We start from the raw sequence: 22,964 nt of genomic DNA on the forward strand, positions 1-22,964 counted from the left end.
AAGGCCAGCTTGTATGGGGCCTTGAGCAGGCTGGTCTGATGGGAGATGTCCCTGCCCATGACAGGGGGGTTGGAACTGGATGATCTCTAAGGTCCCTTCCAACCTAAACCATTCTGTGACTCTATGAACATTATAAGCTGCTGTTGTTACCATGCCACCCACAGAAAAAAAGGCACCTTGCTTTCAAACTTTCTGTAGGCACCGAGCACCCAAGACCGCGGGTGTGGTGTGAAGACAGGACTGCTGTCAGAGGGGAAACGGTGGCCTTATGATGGCTCCTGTCTCCCTCCTGAGGCCGGTGTCTCAGGGCAGCAGGGACATTTCGAGGCCTTGCTGCTACCCTGTGGTGCCCAGCAAGGCAGGGGAAGCTCCCTGCCAAGTCAGGGCAGCTGGTACATGGTGGGAGTTTTCCCTAACCACAAAAATAGTCACCTCTTGCTCTGGGAAATGCTGGTGGTGTTTTGATAACCAAAACTGGGTGGGGAAAAAAAGTTTTGCACAATGTCAAGAAGAGATTTGTCAGATTTCCCTGTAAGGATTTAACTCAGATCAGTTAAAGCGCAGACTATTAGTCAGCATGTTTAGTAACAAAGCAAACATTTCTTTCTGTCCTCTTGGAGTACAGTTTCCAGATGGCAGCCTAAAATGATCTCCTTACAAACACAGCAGAAGCCTTCTAAAGTAATGCTTATATTTTGCAAATCAAATCTGCATTAGTCATACTAAGGGCATATGGTTTTTCTCCAGAGAACAAGTTCTCAGTCTCTTGAAGTAAGGAAAGCTAGGAAGGGACCATTTATGAATCACTTTAATGTGAATGTCTGTCTGTGTGACAATTAAGAGACATGAACTATAGAAAGTCTCTATGGAAACAGTTGTTCCAAGAGGAATAACACCCCATATGATAATCACAAATGTAGCCTGGAAAAAAGGGCTTTTTATTCTAAAGGCAATATGATTCTAGATGTTACATTTAGTGAGAAAGAAAGAAAATGTTATAAAAAATATTAATCTTTTACATGAAGTGCTTACACATAGGAAGCAAGAATGCACACAATGAGAAGCCTAGCCTGAAATTGCATCCTTTCAAGTGTCCAGAGCTAAAGAGAGGTGTTGAGTTTTGGCTTTAGAAGCATCTTGATATTGTACAAAATGTTTTCCAAAAATCCTGACCCTGGTTTCATTTGGAAGAATGTATCTCAGAGGAGTCATCAGCCATCACTTCTAATTACCGTCTCTATTGCACTTGAACTGATACTCGTCTATTCCTCACTGTTTCATCTGTTCCTCACTATTTCTTGGAACCTACTTGGTCTGGAGCATTGTTTTTCTTGTTAACTCAGCAGTTGAAAGGTCACTGATTTGTTGATTTGTGCTGTTTTGTTTTATTGAAACCATAGGTTGTTGGAGATGAAAAATATATGGGAAAGGAAGTCCATGAATGCACAGTGTTTACTAAAATGGAAAATGGCAACATTAGTATTTAAAATTTCAAAGCCTTCTAGGAATATGACAAGTGACCACTGAAAGAGTGTCTCTTGCTGCAAAATGCTCTACAGAACAGGATAGACAATATTTGGCTCTTTGCTGAATCATAGCAACTTCTGCAGTCATAACTGCAGTGGGAAGAACCAAACTGAAACATCTTGGAAAACTAAAAAAAAATCTTTTAAGTCCCATATCTCTTAAACATTAAGTGACTGAATGGAGCAAGAAGGAGGGGTAGATGAAGAAATAGGAGATATATTGCTTTAAAATACAAAACTGATACTTGTAAAAACTGACACCCAATCTATTTTGGAGAGAATCATATTAGCTGCTAGGTAGATTTTTTGTAGTAGTAATAATATTGTATCATTATGTGTTTTTCTCTGTGTTTTTCTTTAGTTCTCCAGCTGTAGTATTTGCTATCCCAAAAGGCTGTACTTAGTCCAGATTAAAGAAGGAAGAAGTTCATCTACAAAATAAATTGTGAAAAAGAAGCAATAATTCACATAAGTAATAATTCACATAAGAAGGAAGAAGCTGTGCTTGGTAGGATTAAGAAGGATGGACAGTTGAAAAGCTATAGAAGGATGCGTAGGAGAGATGATTGGTGTGTAAACGATGTGAACAGGAGTTTTGAGAACTTTCTGGTAAATCAGTGATTTTTTGTTACTTTGTAAAAAATGGGTTACTATAGTCTTCCTGTGTTCAAAAGTCTGCAAATGGAGCAGAGCATTTAAGTAACTGTATCACGCTCTTTGAGGTTGCCAGCACATAGGTCAAGATGCAGGAGCTTGGTGGTCATTGGCTCAGTCCACTCATCTCCTGCAGTTTGGCCAGAGACTGTCTGCTAGGAAGGCTGGTGGCAGTGCCGCTGGCCACCAGCTGCTTTAGTCTGTGGCTTGTACAGCACCATCAGCAGCAACCTGGGAAACAGTCCTTCCTGCAATTTCAAGATGGTCCGATTTATTTTACAAATGTAGGCATAGGTGGAGGTGAATTTCAGGAGTTAGAGGAAGAAAATAATTGCAAATCTGCAATTCAGTTATCCATTTACATTTTCAAATATATCTAGGAATGTCAAGAATGCTATTCTCCAATATTAGTTCTGATGTTCCTGTGTTCCTAAACTGAGGACTGGATAACACTAGCCATAAAATATAGGTATATAAAGAAATTACATTAGAAGTTGAGTTTAATGGATGCAGATGGCAGTACCACAGTATAATTTAGAGCAAGGAATAAGTATAGAATCTAACTAACATTACAGGCTAAATATAGGTAGGCAAAGTGCAATGACCTAGGCCAGAATTTGGTTAGACAACTAATGTTGTTCAGTCTATTCTCTCATAAAATTTGTCTTGAATGTTTTCTGACCACAGAGGAAGTACCCTTTCAGCTCAGTAATGCCCTGTAGTGAGGGTATAAAATTAGAGGTAAATGCATGCCAAATTAGCAAGGTATTGAATCCTGTTTACTTGGTTTCCTTCCACCATCCATTCCAAAGAACATTTAAAGAATGAATTCTCCTTTCTGAACATGAACGATAAAGGAAATGTTATCATCACATTCAGAAAGCCTCAAAAACCCCTCAGCTGTCAACATCGTACATTACTGTGTACACCACATTTTAATTCTAGGCTACATAGGAAATGAGAAGTGAAGAACAATTCTCCATATCCTTTTGTAATTTCCTCCAGACAATCCTTAAAGAGTTTTAGTAGGAGTACTATATAGGTTCCAAAATTTTAAATTAAGAGAGATGTCATATCAAAGGAAAACTCTTAGTAACTGGAATGTACTGTGTTTTTGTACTGGTGGTTTGCAAAGGACAGGTCATGGTACTGTCCACATGCAAGAACTGAGTATTTGAAAACAACCTTTGCAGTGTGATGTGTTTCCAACTCACACAACTCTGTGCCATTATCAATATAAAACTAAACTAAAAAAAAAAAATCAGAGACACTTGGAAGACATATAGCAGAATAAAAGCTTCATGATGAATTATGTGCTGTCAAAATCAGCAGTAAGTCAAAACAGAATCCAGGTGGTGTAATTTTTTTTTTTTAATTATTTCTCCTTGAAAGGGGGAGCCTATCTAAGACATTTCAAAGAATTTCTTCTTGTGTACGTGTAAATACACACTGTGGGTGAAATTCTGCTCTCAGGCTGCAATGCCCAGTTACCCTTATTTACCCTGGTTTTAGCCATATAACTTTGCTGATATTTTGCACACACTTTGCACTGGTGCTAGGTAAGATATAGGAGGCTGTTCTCACTGTGAGCCATATACAGTGTCTGTTGGTCAAATGGGCTGCAAAGCTAGTAACTCTCATTAATGACCCATCATCTTTCATAGAATCATAGAATCGCCAGTTTGGAAAAGACCCACCAGATCATTGAGTCCAACTATTCCTATCAAACACTCAACCATGCCCCTCAGCGCCTCATCCACCCGTCCGTTAAACACCTCCAGAGAAGGTGACTCAATCGCCTCCCTGGGCAGCCTGTTCCAGTGCCCAATGACCCTTTCCATGAAAAATTTTTTCCTAATGTGCAGCCTGAACCTCCCCTGGTGGAGCTTGAGGCCATTCCCTCTTGTCCTGTCCCCTGTCACTTGGGAGAAGAGGCCAGCTCCCTCCTCTCTACAACCTCCTTTCAGGTAGTTGTAGAGACCAATAATGTCTCCAGACCTTTCAGAGGTACCCTCAAGCATCTAAGGCAGATTTAATGTCCATCTCTTTCAACTCCTTTAAAGTATAAAAAATGTTAAGCAGCAGTAGCCACATCTTTACATACTTTATTGATACAGCTGTCTGGAGCTTTTTGAATTAATCATCTTTCTTTGGGATATATACTTTCAGTCAAATCTGAAATAAAAAAAAAAGAGAGAACTTCAGTGGTCAGCAAGATATCCTCCAAGAACTCAGATCTGGAAAAAAACCAAGTGGTATGAATGCTCTTTTCCTGGTAATGGGCACAGATGCTGAAAGCTTAAATCAATAGTACAATTTTAGACAAAAAGTAAAGTTATGGCCAGTGAAAAAATTCACTCACAATGTTTTATAAATTCAGTTTGGATCCATCTGAAACATAAGAAAATTCTTTAACTGTCTATTCCCCTTAGTATTAATTATGGATAACAGAATATCTCCTTTAGGTTGAATTACAGCAAACAAACATGTTTATTATTTTGTGCTTAGACCAGGCAAGGAGTCAGAAGTCAGAGCTTTGCCAGTGCCTCACTGCTTTACTCTGCACAAGACCTTAACTTCTCTCTGCCTCAACTTTTCCATCTGAACCGTGGCTATGCTATGCCTTATTTTGGAAAGGAATAGGAAACACTCCTAAGCTGTTTAATAGCATGTTAGTAGCATTTTACAAGACACTGTCTGTTTTTCATTTCTCATCAATGCACCATATGATTACTGAAAGTTCTATAATTCAAGGGTCGGGGGGTTATTTTAAATTTTTATAAAATCCCAAACAAGGAAAATGGGAATTTCTTCAGTACATTTGCATGCAGTGCACTAGAGGGCCCTCAGGAGTTAGAAATGGATGGAATGCACTTTTGGAAGGTGCAACTTCTCAGGACTTTTCATTACAGTATTTAAAATGAGAAGTTGCTGGTTTGTTGCTTTGGTTTTTGGTTTTTTTTTTGGTTTATAGCAGTTCATATGCAAGCCACCTCTCAGTACAGTTAGCTTCCAGACAGGATTTAGCTTGGAATGAAATACCTAAATGTGAACCACACTTAAAACTGAAATATGTGCTAGAATACTTACAGAATGTCAGCTTTTACTAAGTTACTTCTATTAACCTGAGGAGTTTACCAGAACGAAGCTTTGTCAAGCTGAATAGGTAAGATATTTTGTATTTTTACAGCAGTATGTATACAATGTGCACTTATTCCATCTTTGTTTCCCTGAAAGGATTTATAAGCCACTGTCATTTTATTTGAAAATCTGTGGCTAGATTTATGCCTTCAAGAGAGAAGAGAATTAAGCATCTTTCATCCTTAATGTGTGTTTATGAATGTGAACTATATTCATATTCAGCTAGGGAATTTGGCACTACTAATGTACTTTTCTATTAGTAAGCATGTGCATATTTAACTGCTATAATTACTTAATATTGTATAATTTACAGCACTTCCATAACATGAAGCTTATTGAAATATTTATCTCATAAGAAAAAGTTGATAATGATCTGGGTTTGACAAGCTTTTCTTCTGATGCTGGAATACAGCTAGCTAAGATTGCAAATATAGCATATATTTCATGATTTTGGTGTTTAATTTATACTGTCATGAAAAAGTGAAAGATGTATCCTGAAAAATTTCTGGGTTGTCTCATCTAGAACTTCTGTCTCTTAAAAATATAGAACCACAGATGCCATATGTGAATAATGAAATGAAGTGCTACTGCTCTTTTCTTTTTGCAGTTTGCAAGGGAGATACTTCAGATATTTTAGACTACAAGTCAGTAAACTTTGCTTACGTAGCTTGCTCCATTCATTCTCTGAAGCCAATCACCACCCTGTGGTGGTTGATAGGAATTTAACAGCTTGAGAAGGTGGAGTGTCAGCATCCTTAGTGCTAAACACATTCCCAGGCATATCAGTAACTTCTGCCCATCACCCATGCTGGAAACTGTTTGGAAAAGGAGAAATAGAAATTGGGGAAGGGAAATGATGCATCATCATCATCCTGGCTGGAACATACAGAAGACTTTATGCTGTTTTCATCATGTGGATTCACTAGAGAAATGACCACCTTTGATCAGCAAAGTACAATCAAAAACTTGTTTATTTGCTGCCTGTGCCCCCCACGGGTGCTAAGGCTCTGGACTTGCAGGCGCCCAAGGACAAGAAGGAACCTGCTAGTGGGCATTGCATGCGTGATCTACCTGGGATTCCTCATTAGTCAGGTGGGTCATGTTTTACCCCAGCACAAAGGAGGACACCGAAAGATTAGCTCCAGAAGTCTCCAAGATGCAGCCCAAACTCCTTTTCTGGGCATCCCACTGGATGGCACCTTGTCACCACCCGATTTCCAGGAACGCCACCTTGGTGGCAATGGGACCTTGCTGCCACCCAATGTCGTTTACATCACTCTGCGGTCCAAGCGTAGTAAGCCTGCCAATATCAGAGGCACGGTGAAGCCAAAGCGCAGGAAGAAACATGCAACCCCATTGTCCTATGGGCAGCACTTTCCAAAAGCCACTTTTGTGGGTCAGGAAGCGGTCTTTGCCCAACATCTGGGGCAGGCCACGCATGCTGTGGGTGCGATGGGAGCGGCAATATCTCTGGAGGCAAGAAAGCACCAACTGAATGAACGCAGGAATAAAGAAATGGCAGTCAGGGAGAGGGGTAACCGGAGACCTGGGGGGATTTCTGGAGGAATTCAAGCACAGCACCAGCCTGAGGAAAGCAATATAAGGATTTACAGTGAGAGTTCTCCCTCTTGGCTGAGTAAAGATGACATCCAAAACATGCGCATGCTGGCAGATTCTCAGATAGAGAGCATCCAAGAAGTACCTTCTCACAAAGCAGTCCTGGCAATATTTGCAAGGGATACCAGCACTACAGGAACTGCTTGTAACCATGGGCGCTGTGGCATTGTCAAAAGACCCCTTGACATGAGTGAGGTGTTTGCCTTTCATTTGGACAGGATCTTGGGGCTCAACAGGAGCTTACCTTCAGTAAGCAGGAGATCGGCGCTCTTCCAAGGTAAGATATTCCTATGATTTTCCGCTTGCAGGTGGGGTGCTGAGGTTTCCTTTCCTTTCTCCTCCTGTGTTAACTAGAGAGCAGGAGCCTCTCCTGTGAGGCTGAGAATTAAACCTGTTGTTACAGGGAAGTAAAGCTGGTATCTAATTCCTGCAGTGCAATTATCCTATTTGAAGGATGCAGTACCCCAAAGTTTGTATCAAATACCATTGAGCTGCTGAGGGCTGTAACAATTTCTCTTCCACCAGAGTCTGGAATGAGAAGAAAAAGGAGTTATCCATAGATCACATGACATGCAGACTGTCTGAAGTGAAACTGGTGAAAGAAATTGCAGAATACCCTGTGTTTTGATGGTTATTTCTGATGTTTTTATTTTCTTAATTTTTTCTCATCTTTTAAATTTGACTTTCATAAAATGTTATTGAAAATGAGCACAAGAATTCACCTCTCAAACAGATGGTAGGAGACAGGGTACGTATTTAGTCAGATAACCTTCTCGGAGAGGCAGGGGAGCTTCCTGCAGAAACTGCTGCTGCTTTCATGGTGCTAATACCTCTGGGAACTGAAAAACTGATAAAAAACGCTTCCATCTCCCCTGGTAATTAGGAAAACTCAAACAACCCTACATTTCAGTGAATCCTGCTGTATATTTTGAGGTTCATTGCACACATCTAGGTATTATGATGACAAAGAAATATATACAGTAAATATCTCAACCTGTTAGTACAAAATGTTCAGTTAAAATTTTGGGTTTTATTCTTTAGTGACATTAAAGATAGAATTCAGACATGTAATGTGAGTTAGAAGTAAGTCAATTTCTAACATTGCTGTCTTGTTAAATATGTCTCCAGCCTAAGTGCTATTTTTGAACAGTCAGAAATCATAGTCCAAAAGGACTGTGTTGCATTTCAATGAATCATTGCTAAAGTGGCTAGCTATGTTTTTGCTGTTCCTCTCTTGCTGCTGAAATTAGCTTGCACAAAATATTTTTATAACAGTCTGCATTTTTTTTAAAAAATAGAAGCAGTGCAAGAATAGCTTTCCGAAGTCTGACAGCAGGAAGAAGACCCAGGAGTCTCTGATTTCTTCCTACTTTGTAAACCTTCCTTTTGGCAGCTTATACCACAATGTGAATGAATCTCGAGGAGCAACAGTTTGGAGGTTTCTGAATATTATTCATACTTGCAGAGCATGGAAGATACATTATGTCTAGTTTATTTTTAGGAACAAGATTTATTGCTATAGAGCTGTCATGAAGCATTAAGGTAGTTTGGTTGGAGAAACTCTGCACAATGTGTCTGCAGAGTTGACAGACTACAAGCCTCTGAAGAACTGCTGTTAGGCTAATTGTGCGTTGTGTTGCTCAGTATCTGTCACCTTACAGTATGTGTTGGTCTGTCTGGGACAGAGACTGTCATTCTGCCCTCTTTAATTTTCTTTTCCTTCTAGCTGTCTATGTTCCTATAGCAAGAAGAATGTTGCTAGGTGATGAGAAGAGGAATAATATTGTTTTGGTCTCACTTCATTTTTTCCAGCTAAAGGGGTGAATAGAGCATTTGTAGCTGTTACTGTACCTTGTCTCTCTCCATTTCTTTAGCCTGGAAATATGCCAGAGCTTAGATGCCTAATATCTGCTTGAGTTCATTACTATTTACATGCTTGTGTTTGGCAGAATCTGGAAAACATCTATGTTGAGAAAAAGCAGAAAAAATATCTTTTTGAAAATAATATAAAATAATTAGTGAGCTCATTTCTATAACCTATATGCATTTAAGTTAAAATTCGTAAAAGTACTGTAAAGTTTTTTACAGAGCGGCTCGTGTGGATCATGGTTATTCATATGGGAAAGCAAACAACACAGGATTAGAGACTGTGCATTTATGTATGAATGTACACAATTTCTGGGCTGACATGTCTCTGCAAAACACATCCCTTTAGCTTGCCTCAGTTGTGATGTGATCTAACAAGACATGTTTGATGTAGCATTAAAATCTTAAAAAATGGGCTTTTCAAAACTGTCATTCATTTTGTCAAAAGCAGTTTAAAAAAATGCTTAGTAAATCCCTATACAGGTTCTGTTCCCCCTATTCCCAAAATCCCCCACTTTTTTTTTTTTTTAAGGTCTAGCAAAATACTGTGTGAAAGTCCTCTGTCTGCTGCACTTGCCTTCCCTAGCTAATTACAAACCCTTTTAAGAGTTGACTGTGCTTTTTTAAAATAGTTTTTCTTATTTTTCCATCATGGAAAAATCAGGTATGATAGTTCTTCCACTCATATTTTTGCAATTAATTGACTGAACAGCTTGAGGAGTACAGGTGGACAAGGCCTTTTTGAATTCAGTTTTACAGGGTAAAATATGATGATTCTGGGCATGCACAAGCTGTCACTCATTACCCTCTTTGCTACTTGCAAGGCCTGAAAGATGTTGAGAGCTCCAAACCTCCTCTAAACAAAGGATAAGCCTGTAAGTCAACAAGAAACAATCATAAAATTGTGTATATTGTGGAGGAAATGGAAGCTGACCCTTGCGTGTCTGTGTCTTGAGATAGTCACATTAATACATAGGATTGAGAATCTTCATTATTTTATCACCCTGAGAAACAAGAAACATGTAAGTGACCTTACTTGGTATTACAGCCCTACTGTTGTTAATCTGCCCACGAAGCTAAGAAAATTAACTGCATGTATTGCCTCTAGCTCAGCAGCAACATTTGCAGGGTAGAATGGTGGGCTTGAGCTACCACTGCATGATGTGGGCTGGAGCAGGATTGCTCCTGTGTTGCAACTGGCAGCTGTAGGGATAGGACTCCGGCTTCTTGGATAGTAGTAAGAAGACTGAGCTCTTTACTCACCTTTTGTTACAAAATACGCAGCTATTGCTATGCAGTTTTGTTGTACCACTGGCTGAAGGACTACTGCATGCTGATAACCATCCCTCTTTCTCCATGGTTTTCTGATATTGTAAGTTTGGCTAAACGTGTTTTATTGTTTGCTGAGAAGAATAAGTAAAGGTGTGCTTGATTCAGTTGGGCTTTTTAAAGCTAAAGATTGAACCTCCTATTTGCTCAGGAACACTTCTTTTACTAAAATATGCAAGAAACCTCCTTTGAGTAACATCTTCCATGGTTGGCTTAGTGCAAATAGATGAATGGCATGTGATAGAAAGCTCCGCTGGTTGTACTTGTCATTTTGTTTTACTGGTCTCTATGTGATGATAGAGCCATGGGTTTTTCCATGTTATACCCTGCACTATCAGCCTGCCCTTGCCATCCCACCAAAAGCTATGAAAAATCAGGAAAACATATTATGAATCACTAATGTCAGGGCAAACAATAAGAAGAACTTAATGCTTCTTTATGCATTCAGAATGCTCTAAAATGCTTCATTTTATCTGTCCTGTTTTCTGTCAACCCAAACAATTTACACCATTGTGTTGTACCTCTCAGAGGGGTACCAGTGAACATATTTCCAATATTTTGTTGGGTAGAGAAGTTCATGTATAAGCGATAATGCAGTCCATATTGTAGAGAGCAACTGATGCACATTTCATGCATTCCTTAATTCTGACATCTGTATGAGTGTAGAACAGAAACATTGTAAATAAGATGCAGAGAGAAGAAAGGGAAAATAAATGGCCTATCTTCTCTCTGCTTTCTGATTCTGTCTCTTGTATTTTCCCTCAGGACTTAATCTTACACTCTAAAATTCAAGTAATGCTCTGTATATTAGTCTCTCTCATCTTTCCACACTAAATTACTGACTCCTGCTTGTATGTGGGCAACTAAATTGTTTCTTTTAAATGTGGCAATGGAAAATTGTACTGTTTTACAATGAGGAGTTTGATGAAGGGCTTTGTCTACCTCATGAAAGATTTGCTCTTTTTAGTGATGCTTTCATGGGTGTGGTTGAAAATACGTTCTTTCAAGGAAGTTAGAAAAAATGCTGTAGGTACAAGTTAGAGCACAAGATGTAAGAGTAACATTTGCAAGAGCAATTTTGTGGTTAAGTAGCATACAGACTATTTTTGAAGTGATGTGATATGTGGATAACTAAGATGATGCCTCTGTTGAAGAAGCTTTGCAGTGATACATTACTTAACTGCACATGAAGCAATTTGAGTACCATGAGGTAGTCTAGTTTCAGCAAGCTGCTGGGGTTTCAACTAGGTGATCTCCACAGGCCCCTTCCAACCCTGACCATTCTGTGATTCTCTGATTCATCTGTGTTAGCTTAGGATATCCTGAGCCAGTAGCTCCTAAGGGCCTAAGAAAGTTTTTGAAGTACTTTGATGTTTAAAAATCTATACGGATTACTAGGAAGCTGGTTCTAATGCAAGTTTTGAAAAATCTTTCCCATATGACTTTGTAGATCATCTTTAGATAGTCAAGTAATTATATTGACCTAAAATGGCAGATGAAAAAAAAGTTAATCAGCTTTGGGCAAGATTCAATACAGTGCAGCTGTAGCAACAGTAAAGCAGTAGATCTTTCTGGTAATATATAAAGCTGATTAGGAACAAGCACATGTATAATACACTGGACTTATTTTGAAGCCTGCTTAATTTCCTCAGTTTTGGCTGCATCAAACTGAAAACTCTGATTCTTAGCCAGGCCTTACTTTTCACCATTCAGTTAACTTCAGCCCCTCTCCTGAGGTTTGAATCAGAAGAGGACTGATTCAGTGGGTTTGTGCCAATTCATGCAGCTATGAATCAGGACCATTGTCTGCTTTAGTTTAGCACCTTCATGTTTTTCCTGCAAATGTCGAAAATTTGAGTCATTGCTCTTTACTGAAGCTGCTGTTTCATATTCCTGTAATTCATTTTATGTTACGGAGTTGAATGATTTTGTTTTGGCTCATCTTTTCTGCTCCCATTTCCTCTGAAATGCAAACATTTCCTGTATTTAGCCTTGGTCTTTTAAAAATGCTTTTGTGTCTTAATAGAAACTGACAAGATATTATTAATATTTTTCAAGTATTTATATTACTATTGTTTGTCATGTCGCTTTTGGGTAGACAGGAGATGTTTGTTTTGTTAGGCAACTGCTTATGTATTTGATTTGTGGAAGAATTCATGAATAGTTACATAAGCTGTTATTGGAGATATAAAAATAATAGATCAGACTTAGTCCTGAAGAAAGCTGTCCTTTTTTTGTGACAATTCCCAATGCTTTCTACAACTTGTTTGGAAAAGAGGCTTAGCTAGTAGTTGACATGACCTGGCTAAAGTCATCTACAGTGTAGGTAATGGAGACAGAGCAAGGCAGTGGAAGGACACTTTCTATATTCCTAAGGAAACATTGGACAACTAGGAGGGAAGTTAAAGAGGTGATAGAGATGCACATTTGGCTGGCTTGGGAAGGTCTACCTTGTATGTACAAACCATGGCAGAGAGAAGATTGAGTACTTTCTAGTTTTGTAAAGGAGTGTTTTTCTCTTGGGCTTGATTGTGTGTGGGCCTATTGCTCTATTGGCAAATGCCAGATGATTCACTGTGAAGTATGGGTAAAGATAATTTCTTACTTGTTGTTTTAGATCAGTCAGCATCCTTTGTACAAGTGGCTTTTTGGTTCAGCTTTATGGAGATCTGATTTTAGCAATTCTTGCTGCTTACAGATGGAACATCTGTGTTGTCAGGTTTTACCTTGCCGTTGGCACTGATGTAGAATATAGAATGATAGAATCACCAGGTTGGAAAAGACCCACTGCATCTTCAAGTCCAACCTTATGTGTTTTCTATGTGTTATTCATTGTGTGATTTGCCTCTGGAGAAGGTGCCATGGATCTTGTTGCTTTCATGCAAGTTTCTGAAAGCTTCTTTTCAGATACATCTCTGGCCCCATGTGGAAGACAAAGAGACAGTTTAGACTCCATTTAACTATGTGATAAATTGTGCAGTAGTGTGAGGTTTAGGTCTATTGAACTTCAAAATGAACATATAAATAAATTTTAAAGAATTCTATGTGTTCCAACACTTGCTGTTTAGTAAATAGCAGCTTTGTGACTAAATGGTCCTTCTTCTCTGTACTGAGACATATTTTACTTTTTTTCTATGCCCAACAGTATAAAGGATTGCTTTGTTCTAATGTGTATACAAGTCACAGTCAGTCCTAGGTCTTTGAAAGCTTAAAGTAGCAGCAGTATTGTGTCAGCAATGAAAAAGAGAGTTCCGCTTTCCTGAGGTAGATATGCCTGTTACTTGATATTGGGTGAAATATATTTATCAGTTCTTTTACTGGGAAAGCTAATTTTTAACTCTTTGCTAATTTTTCTTTCTATTGAGAATTCTGAACACTTGAATTCACCAAAGCTAAGGCCCTTAGCTTAATTTCAGGGAAAAGCAGAACATTCTTTACACAGAAAAATTAAAAAATTTGGTCAAAATAGATGCTATAAAAAATAGTTCTCGTTATACCCAGATAAAAAACTATTACTTATCAAGCTGTTTATTCACACTAAATTCACCCTCTCTAGTATTCTTATATATAATTTCAGAGCTGCGAAATTGTATGCTAATGGCCTAAAATACTAAAGATAACAAAATAAACCCTCTTTGAGTATAGGATTTATAGTGTTCCTATGCCCATTATGCTGAAAAAACACTTTGACATGAGTCAGTTCAGTGGAATCATAGGGAAATGAAATTGTTGATTCACAGTGGCATGGTAGGCTTTTAGTCTACTTTTTATTGGTCTGGTGTAGTATATGATTTTGTACATTAATCTGTTGTTTCCAACAGAGAAAGCCTTCTGTACACAGATGGTGTTTATAATGTCTGTGACTCTTCCATTCCTGCGGTGGGTGGTTTTATACATGGAATAAGGCCACATTAACCAAAGGATGTCAAGTTATTATTCCTTGGACGTTCTTCCTGCCACATCTGTACAATGTAATTGTTGATGCTTAGGCAATGTCTGAAGAGCAGTCATGTAAGTCTGACAGTATTGCCCTATACTGATGAACCATTTTTCATTTTTCAGATGGTCAAGCCTGTCCTGTTATTCTCTGGGATCCTTCACTGAGTCCAACAGATAATAATACCCATTCTTCAGTGAGATTAACCTGGGGACAATATCAGCAGCTGTTGAAACAGAAATGCTGGCAGAATGGTAAAGTTCCCAAAGCTGAGTGGGGCTGTACTGAAATCCACCATCATGAGTGGTCCAAGATGGCGCTCTTTGATTTTCTTCTGCAGGTAAAACATTTACTGAATGCAACTATCTGCCTCAAAAGCCATGTGAGCACACTTGGGGCTCCTAGAAAAGGAGGTGTTTCTGGTTGTTTCTTATGAATAAAATATCCATAACACAACTTATAATCACGGAAAGAATCAGGAACTTGGATGACTCATTTTCTAAAAGAGGAAGCAAAGGATTTTGTCTAGAGGTATCTTGATTTACTGTACCTTGAGGCAGGCATACTCTTTCTCCTTGACACTATGTTTCTCCAAACATAGTTCTTGAACGTGTTCACAACTGCAAACCACTGTTTTTTACTTTGTGGTCCTTCCTGTGTGTCTCCAGCCCCTGGGAGTGATTTAGGTGGGTTTGATCAACTGAAATATGGATCAAGAAAACAATTGCAATGTTTCATTTTCCTTCTTTTAAAAAATCTAGCCAGTGACTGAGTAAGGAAAGAGTTGAGCGGCAACTGATGAATGATATATCTGCTGTTCCTTAATTAGGTATTACACATAATTATTAGCTCTCCAAGTAATACCAAACTAGGGCTTTGCCCAGTGCTATCATAATGTGTGTCTACAGATACAGCAGTTATGTAGCAGAATATTAATACGCTCCCCGTATTAATAAGGACTGAACTGAATCACCTGGCTGGAAGCTAATTTTATGGCTTCCGGAGATATGGCCCTTTTCCCAACTGTCCTCGCCTGCCAGACAGGTCTGGGTGACTGAGCCTCCTGTAGCACTTACCTGTTTATTTAAAACTGCAGCAAGCACTAATTTTACGCACTGTGTTTGGTTGATCATATAATTAAGCTTTTCACAGAGCTATGTTTATTGAAATATAAAAGCCATGACTTAGATAATACATAGCCCATCTTTGTTCTTCTTGGTCCTGTTCTAGGATGAATAGATGCTTTCAAATTTTTCTTTTTGTGTTACATTTTGGCAGACTTGTTATGTTAAACATAATATTTGATTCTTCTATAAAAATAGTCACTAGTCATATAACTCCATCTTTAGTACCACTACAAGTAAGTAATTCTTAGAAGCTGATATAAAGTCATATGTGGATTATTCTGATGCTAAACAGTAATACCCCTATAGGAATATTATAGCTTGTGTCATAGTATATTTTTTCATGCCATTGTCTTCTTGTTGAATAGTTTGAAAATTATTGTAAGTTCCATGATGATTTCTAACTTTAAGGTCTCTTAAGGCAAGTTTTTAATCTTCATGATAGAACTTCTATTATCCAGAAGGAGAGGTCAGTTAAAATAAGATATAACAGGATTGAATTGTACATGAAATAAAGAAACAAATTACTCTTATAATAGTAATGGGTATCAGATTGATTTATACTTTCAGTTGCCTATCAGACAAGAATGTGCATACTAGAAAGTAAGTGAAAGTTGGTCTTATGGTTCTTAAAGATTAAAATTTTATCTGGATACTATGAGACATAACTTCAAAGTTTATCAGCAGTAGAAAATCAAGACTCTAAACCAAAAAAATCCAAGAGTTCTGAGTTAAAAAAAAAATGTATGCTTCACGAGTCATTCAGAAATAAAGAATAATGATGAAATGTATTCTCTGCTAAACATACTTCTCCCAGAAGAATGGGTTTGGTGCCCATAGTAGATGCTCCTAATGGGTGGTTTCAAATGCTATACAACATAGGAGTGGTCTGAAAAATGCTTATATCTGACCTTCAGTTGCCTTCTGGAAGTAATCAAGTAAAAGAAGGAAGTTAAATGAAAAATGACTTCTTTAATTTTGGGGATTTGGATCTCTCGTGCACATAAATATACGGTGAAAACCAGTATTGAACTAGTAAGGTTGCAGCAACATTCCAGAATGTCTCATCGTTGTATTTTAATACTGGAATGATGCAAGATACAATGAAGAAGCTGTCCATAAAAGCATGATCTCCTCCTCTATTTAATCAATGTAATGAAATGCGATGCAGATGAGTTAGGGCTGTACATCGAGGGGTCTGTGTGGAAGGCCTCTGCTTCATTTTTTTGGGAAAGCATTTGGGTGATTTGAATGAGAGATCCCATGAACTAGAACACTGCAAGCAAGAAGGGCTCTAGTACCAGCAGGCGCTGAATGCTGCTCATGAAAGGAGGAAGAAATCCATTCCTTTCCTCAGCGTTTTACAGCTCAAAACAAACACTGCCACCAAGACCAGTGGCCATGGTACTATGTATAGCAATCCAGGAGCATCAGTGAGCAGGGAAAGCAGCAGATACACCACCACCCATGCACAGCAGAGCTCAGAGGAGGGCTGAGGTGCCAGCCTGAATTTAGATGGGGCTTCTGGGCCCACAAGCAGAGCACGTGTATGTGGAGGTTCCAGGGTTGCTGCTCAAAGCAATTAAAGCCTATTTGTGCATTCAGGGCTCTGGCAATATTGTGTATTTACTCCCATCTAGTCAACAGGGTCAGGAACACTTTCAAGGAGTGATTTATCCTTCCTGAATTAGATGGTTATCCCAAAATGGCATTCTTTGCTCTGGGGGTGCCTTGTTCTTGCCATGGTTCATGAAAAGGAACATAAACAACTAAATCAGAAGAGATGCTTAACATTTATGTTACTGGTTAGGCCAGATGTATTCCTTGCAGCTAAGTTGTATGCAATAAATAAGTGAGAGTTTGCATGGGAATAAATAGCCTTGACCATCATGTTATTAAAGTATATACCACAGTGTAACTCAGGGAGGCTGCTCTATGACTATAAATGCACTCGTCTTGCATTTTGTAGCTTCTGGTGGTTTGCAGTGCCCCTTACTAATATTTTCAATTATTTTGCATTTTATTACTCTAATAGATCCCACAAAATGGACACCCTCTGTGTCTGTCAGGCTGTGCTATTTCTGTTGTTCTCCAGCAGAGAAAATGTAAAAAATCCTACAGCCTTCTGGAAAAAAATAGAATTGTATTCAGCATCTTGTTATTCCCGTTACACAGTGGTATTTTTCAATTATTTTCAAAGAATTTCTACTAACATAAGAAATCATGGCTATAAAATGGATAAAATACACATTCTGAGTACGTGAAGTATAGGAACGGGTCTTCACTGCCATTTCACTACTGACTTTTATCATACTTCTGAGCTTATGAGCTTCCTGTCACCTGTTGTTAGTGAACGATGTCTTACCCTGACACTTTGCCCCAAATACTTTTATATTGTTTTCACTTGGCACTCTGCTGTACTTTGTTTTAGATCTATAATCGACTAGACAGAAACTGCTGTGGATTCAAACCTCTCAGGGAGGATTCTTGTATGCAGCAAGGACTGAAGCTGAAATGTGGTGATCAGGATGCTGTTGACCTAACACACATAGTTCAGAGAAGGCATGACCCAAGGCACTTGGCCTTTGTAAATAATAAGGGTTTCTTTGACAGAAGTGAGGACAATCTTGACTTCAAAATACTGCAAGGAATCAATGAGTAAGTTTTAAGTTATTAATTTTGTAAAAAGATTGATAATTTCTTCCGAGTTTGAGCATGAGACGCTAAGTTACTGGAATAGCTATCATCTGAAAATGTATGAGTAAACCCACTGCTGTAAAAGATATAATTAACATGCATGTGATTAGGCATGCCTGAACTTCCTTTGCTGAATCACAGTCTATATTCATAGAATAGATTGCTAAACCACAACATAAATTTTGCAATTCAAAGTGATGGTAAAACTGATGAATTTCTTTGTGCTTTTCCAGATTCCCTGAATCTGCAGTTTCAGTGCTGAGGAGCCAGCGCTTACGTGAAAAGCTGCTTCAGTCTTTATTCCTTGACAAAATATACTGGGAAAGCCAAGGAGGCAGAAAAGGAATTGAAAAGCTTATTGATGTAATAGAAAGGAGGTCCAAAATTCTACTTACTTATATAAATGCACATGGAGCCAAAGTATTGCCTATGAATGAATGAAACTGTCTTGTTTCATGTGAGAGACATTCTTTAAAAAATCTGTATGAGGCAAAAACTGACAGTAAAATTGACTTAATTCATAGGCTTATTTAATTTTTTTATTTTTCCAAACTTTCAAGCTTCTTTTTAAATAAAAAAATGTTATATGGTTTAAAAGCAACATTTAATTTAAGCAATAATGTCAAGTGCAGCTCAACGCTGTTCAGTCTCTTCTACATCATAGCGAAATTAAATGAAAAATAACCAGATGGTACAATAAATAATGTATTATTAGGTAGGTACCATGAACACTTCTTCTGTTAAACTGAAAATTAGCAACAGGATTGTTCCGCACATTAGCCTGGATTACTCTTACTTCCCTCAAGCAGGTCAGTAAAAGATTTATTGCAAATTTAAATGGGAACAGAGGTTTGTAAGAACTTAATACATTGCTGAAAACTGTCATCACATCTACCTACTGAAACATATCTAGTAGAGGAAATTGTCTTTTTGATTATGAATACTAAAATGCTGACATTTCCAAAGGCTTCTTTTGTTTTATTTTATTTTTATCTTTTGAAATTTGAGGACTAAATTCAGCTCTTTTAAAGGCAGAGGTGTTTGCCTTGGACACAAAGGAAATTTAAGAACAGTATGAGGAGAACATGGCTTTAACAATAATAATTAATTTGACAAATAGAGCTTTTACCTGTCCAATATGGACTACAGTTCATCAGCTCATCATGAATTACGCATTGCAATGTACTATTTTCAGTACGGATTATTTTGATATGTGTGTGGATGATCTGGTATGTTTTGTGTATTGATTAACTGGGTGTTACTCATAAAATTGTCTTTTATTATCATTATTTTAAAAAAGAAATTCAGCTTTAGCTTTGTGTGAATATGCTGCTAAATAAGCATACACGTTTTGTTATTGCAACTTTCTTAATTAGGAATCTTATGAAAAAGTAGACCTAGTAAGGACGTGAGTGTTTTTAAATTCAGCACAGAAAATGTTTGTGCTGTGTGCTTAGCTCTAGACAGCAATTCAGGCTTTGTTTTGCAAATAAGATTGACCACTGTGGGGTGATGATTCTAGCTGATGACTCGCATCAAGTATTCCCACAGGTAAGACTGTTGAGAAGGCTGGATGTTCACTTTGGATTCTTAACCTTCATCTGCTCTACAAATAAAATATCGACTGATACAGTCTATCAAGACATGTACCTTCTACCTGTCTAGTTAAGAATAGTCTTACTATCTTTCCAGAGAAATATCTATTATCTTCTTGCCATGAGATAAAGGCATAAGTTGAATACTTTTATAGCTACTCTTTTCTTTATGTATGGTAAAAAGTATAGAGCGTAAAATAATAATATAGGGAGTTTAAAATATTTTTCAAAGTGCTCATGTAATGGTATTAATGACAAACTAAAATGTTTTGCATTGATGTTAATGTGGATGGGTGAATTTAATATTTAAAAAAATTGCAATTCCACTGCAGCTGAAACAGATTTTCTTTCCTAGTGTCAGGACAGCAATTAGCAATAATTGCATTATTAAAAGAAATATATTTCATTATAGGTACAGTAAAAGATACTTAGTAAAATTTTAAAAGCTTGGTCATCTAAACAATGTTTTATTTTAGTCTGTCAGCAAAAGGCAGCTAAATTTGTAAAATCTTCCTAGAACTTAACTGTTGCTTTGCGAGGACACATTTTAGAGTGCCTTGGACTTTTTAATAGTGCCAAAGTAAAGTAATATTTAGATATTTAGACTTCCATAGGAAGTACAAAGGGGAGGATAGGTGTATCTCCTTGTGCTGTCCAGTATGGACCAGACAGGCATTGCCTTCTCAGAACTGCTGCAGGGACCAGTAAGTCCAGAGTAAACTACCAAAGCAGATCAAGCTGCACCATTGTTTCACACATTACACCTTCCAAAGGGCAAATGAATAGTTCTTTCTCTAAAAGTCTGAATATAGGTAGGTTTAGGATAAGGCCTTCTGCACCCTTTCTCTCACCTTACAATGGTGCCTTAACATTGCACTACGTAGATCTGGAGGCCTTGATTTCTGTGCTGTATTAACGTCATGTTTCTTATACAAACAAAACCTCTAAGACTAAAAGTCTTCAGAGAAGTCAGGAGAGGCTTTGTGAGACCGGGCAGTGGGACTGGATTGTAAATTGCTTCTAATTCTCTAATGCTGAGAACAAATTCTGGAAAGTGCCTTTTCTCCATAATGTTTATCCTGTTGCTGTGGAGCTTGGTACTTGAAACCAGTACTGTTAATAATACAAAGTATGATTGTGATAGTGCCTGTGAGTTTATACTAGTCAAGTTCTAGTTTTTTTCCCAGAAATGAAGGATTCTGTACTTTTTGAGTGCATTTGTATAAATACTCCAGTAAAAAATACAAAAGAAGAACTTAGCAGAGCTTATTTATTCACTGCTACTACTTTCAAGATAACTACTCTCCCTTCACTAACAGTTGTAAAGTTTATTGGGAAACCTGTCCACTTCCTTTTGAAACAGCATGATGTTGGACTGACATTCCTGCAGTGCAGCCTAAATAATATTAACTAAAAACATCAGTGTGTTATCAATATTATTCTCATACTAAGTCCAAAACACAACACTATACCAGCTACTAGGAAGAAAATTAAATTTATCCCAGCTGACACTAGGATAAACCAATAGGAAAAAACCTGAAGAAGCCTTACTCTACCTGTGGTGGTGTTTGACAGAAAACCAAGAAACTGTGTTTCAGTCGTTTTTGCTGGGCTGTCTTCCATTATGGGCGTATGAGATCAGGCAAAGACTCACGCTGCACAGTACTCGGGAGGGTGTAACCCATGGCAGCAGTCCAAAACCCGTGGGTGGGAAAAGACGATTATGTCATTCTTGTATCTGCCTGAAAGCCAGAACCACATGGAATGGAATTACCAAGAAAGTCCAGGGAGTTTGCTGATTTCATAGCATTGGAAGATAGAGTTTAAAATATGTAGCACAGGCACAGATGCCTTAAAGTTCTTCAGGAGCCTGCCAGCAAGTTAATAATCTTAAATGTTTCAGAAGCTGAGGACATGAAAAGTTTTGTGAAACACTGGAGAGCGGTTTACTTCTTTTTTTTTTTTATGTCTGTATTCTGTAGTGAATGATATTAAAAAAAAATGTAAATTCGGTGGTTTCAAAAGAGCAAGTACACATCTAGTGTACATTAAGTGACAAGATTCCAGTAGCAATTCTGGGAACACTTTCATGTGTATGTGTATATGAGAACACAAACATATATGTGTTTGTATAGCTTGGCTTGTTTCTATAAAATGGTCAGTTTGGCTAATAAAGAATTGTTTATACAATTTGCTGCTTACACGTAGAATTGCATTTGTGAGCATAAGTCCAATTTGGAGTATACACAAGCTGAAGTTTAAACAAAACATTATTATGGATTAAACTTTTGTTCTCAAAGGATTAACTCTTCCCTTGCTAACACATTTGTATGTCTTGAAAGTTTCATACTTACAATTGCAGAGAAAACCAGCAATGTTTTATCTGAACTAAACTGCCAGAGTGATATCAACTTAGATTTTATTGAGTCTTCTGTTAGATATTGAATTTGCATTTTCTTATTGAATTTGTGCATTTTAAAAATCAATTTATGTGTCCTTTATTAGGAGTGATAAAGTATTATCACAAGTAATGAATTATTTGAATCTCTGCTGCTATTGTCATATAATGTTCAGGAATATACAAAATAATACTTTCATCAGATTTTCGGTTCAGATCCCTAAGCTGCAGTAAGAAAACCATAATACATATTAATATGATGTGTGGATCATTAGATATTTTTTAGTAAGAACTCTGGCCTTGAAATTGCTTCTTCAGAGAAATAATCCAAAGCAGATTATGAAGCTCTTCCTGTGGGAATATTTTCTAGCTCTTTACTCATGAAACTTGTAACTCTTTTTTACTAAGCTGACTCACTGTAGCTGTGAACCTTCCAGTTACTGCAGCATTAGTATTTACTGCCTTCTTTAGCCATTCTGATAATGCCTACTTACACAAACATTAAGCAGTAAAGGCCATGTCCGTTACTGATACCAGAACAGAAGTATTGGTCAATGACTTTATAACAGACCATAAGCAAGTACAGAAATAGAAGAAAGACACTGAACTCTATGTGGAAAAGAGACTTACACAGAGTTAAAGTAGCCTAAGAACTTTTGGTCATTAAAGTTTACATTTTTTCCAGGAGACTAATAGGAAACACAAAGATGTTGAAACATTTTTAAACATTCTCCTTCCCACACAGAGTAATTTCATTTGTTTGATTAAAAAGTTATTTATTTTTGTACATTACTTCATACTTGAGGCTAAATTATCTCAGATACACTTATGTAAATTCATTGCAATTCCACTTAATTATCCCATTTCCAGATAAAATATTTTAAGACAGTTAGATTAATACATATTCTTAGAGGTTGGAGAACTCAACTCCGAAGTCAAAATGAGACTGAAGGAGAGTGACAAACAAGTAAGAAGGAGAGTTGCCTGAGATACGGGATGGGTGTAGAACTTGGCGTGCAAGTTCTCTAAACAAATATCTGCGGGGTCAAAGCATGATCTACAAGTTTTCTTTGAAGAATG

The 22,964-nt window shown here is 37.7% G+C and overlaps 1 protein-coding gene and 1 long non-coding RNA gene across 2 annotated transcripts; one reads left to right on the forward strand and one right to left on the reverse strand.

The window, feature by feature from the left end:
* Positions 1-1,384: 1,384 nt before the first annotated feature.
* LOC138720079 (uncharacterized) lies at positions 1,385-7,457 on the reverse strand. Its single transcript, XR_011337362.1, has 3 exons — positions 7,183-7,457; positions 4,285-4,355; positions 1,385-1,957 (listed from the first exon to the last, which is right to left on the reverse strand). It is a non-coding gene; the product is annotated as an uncharacterized lncRNA (long non-coding RNA).
* Positions 5,950-21,648, forward strand: GASK1B (golgi associated kinase 1B). Its single transcript, XM_069855850.1, has 4 exons — positions 5,950-7,215; positions 14,196-14,410; positions 17,626-17,852; positions 18,125-21,648. Exons 1-4 carry the CDS (start codon positions 6,219-6,221, stop codon positions 18,330-18,332), a joined length of 1,647 nt encoding a protein of 548 aa, XP_069711951.1. The 5' UTR covers positions 5,950-6,218; the 3' UTR covers positions 18,333-21,648.
* The last annotated feature ends 1,316 nt before the right edge of the window (positions 21,649-22,964 follow it).

This window comes from Phaenicophaeus curvirostris, chromosome 4 (assembly GCF_032191515.1).
Source record: "Phaenicophaeus curvirostris isolate KB17595 chromosome 4, BPBGC_Pcur_1.0, whole genome shotgun sequence".
Lineage (NCBI taxonomy): Eukaryota > Metazoa > Chordata > Aves > Cuculiformes > Cuculidae > Phaenicophaeus > Phaenicophaeus curvirostris.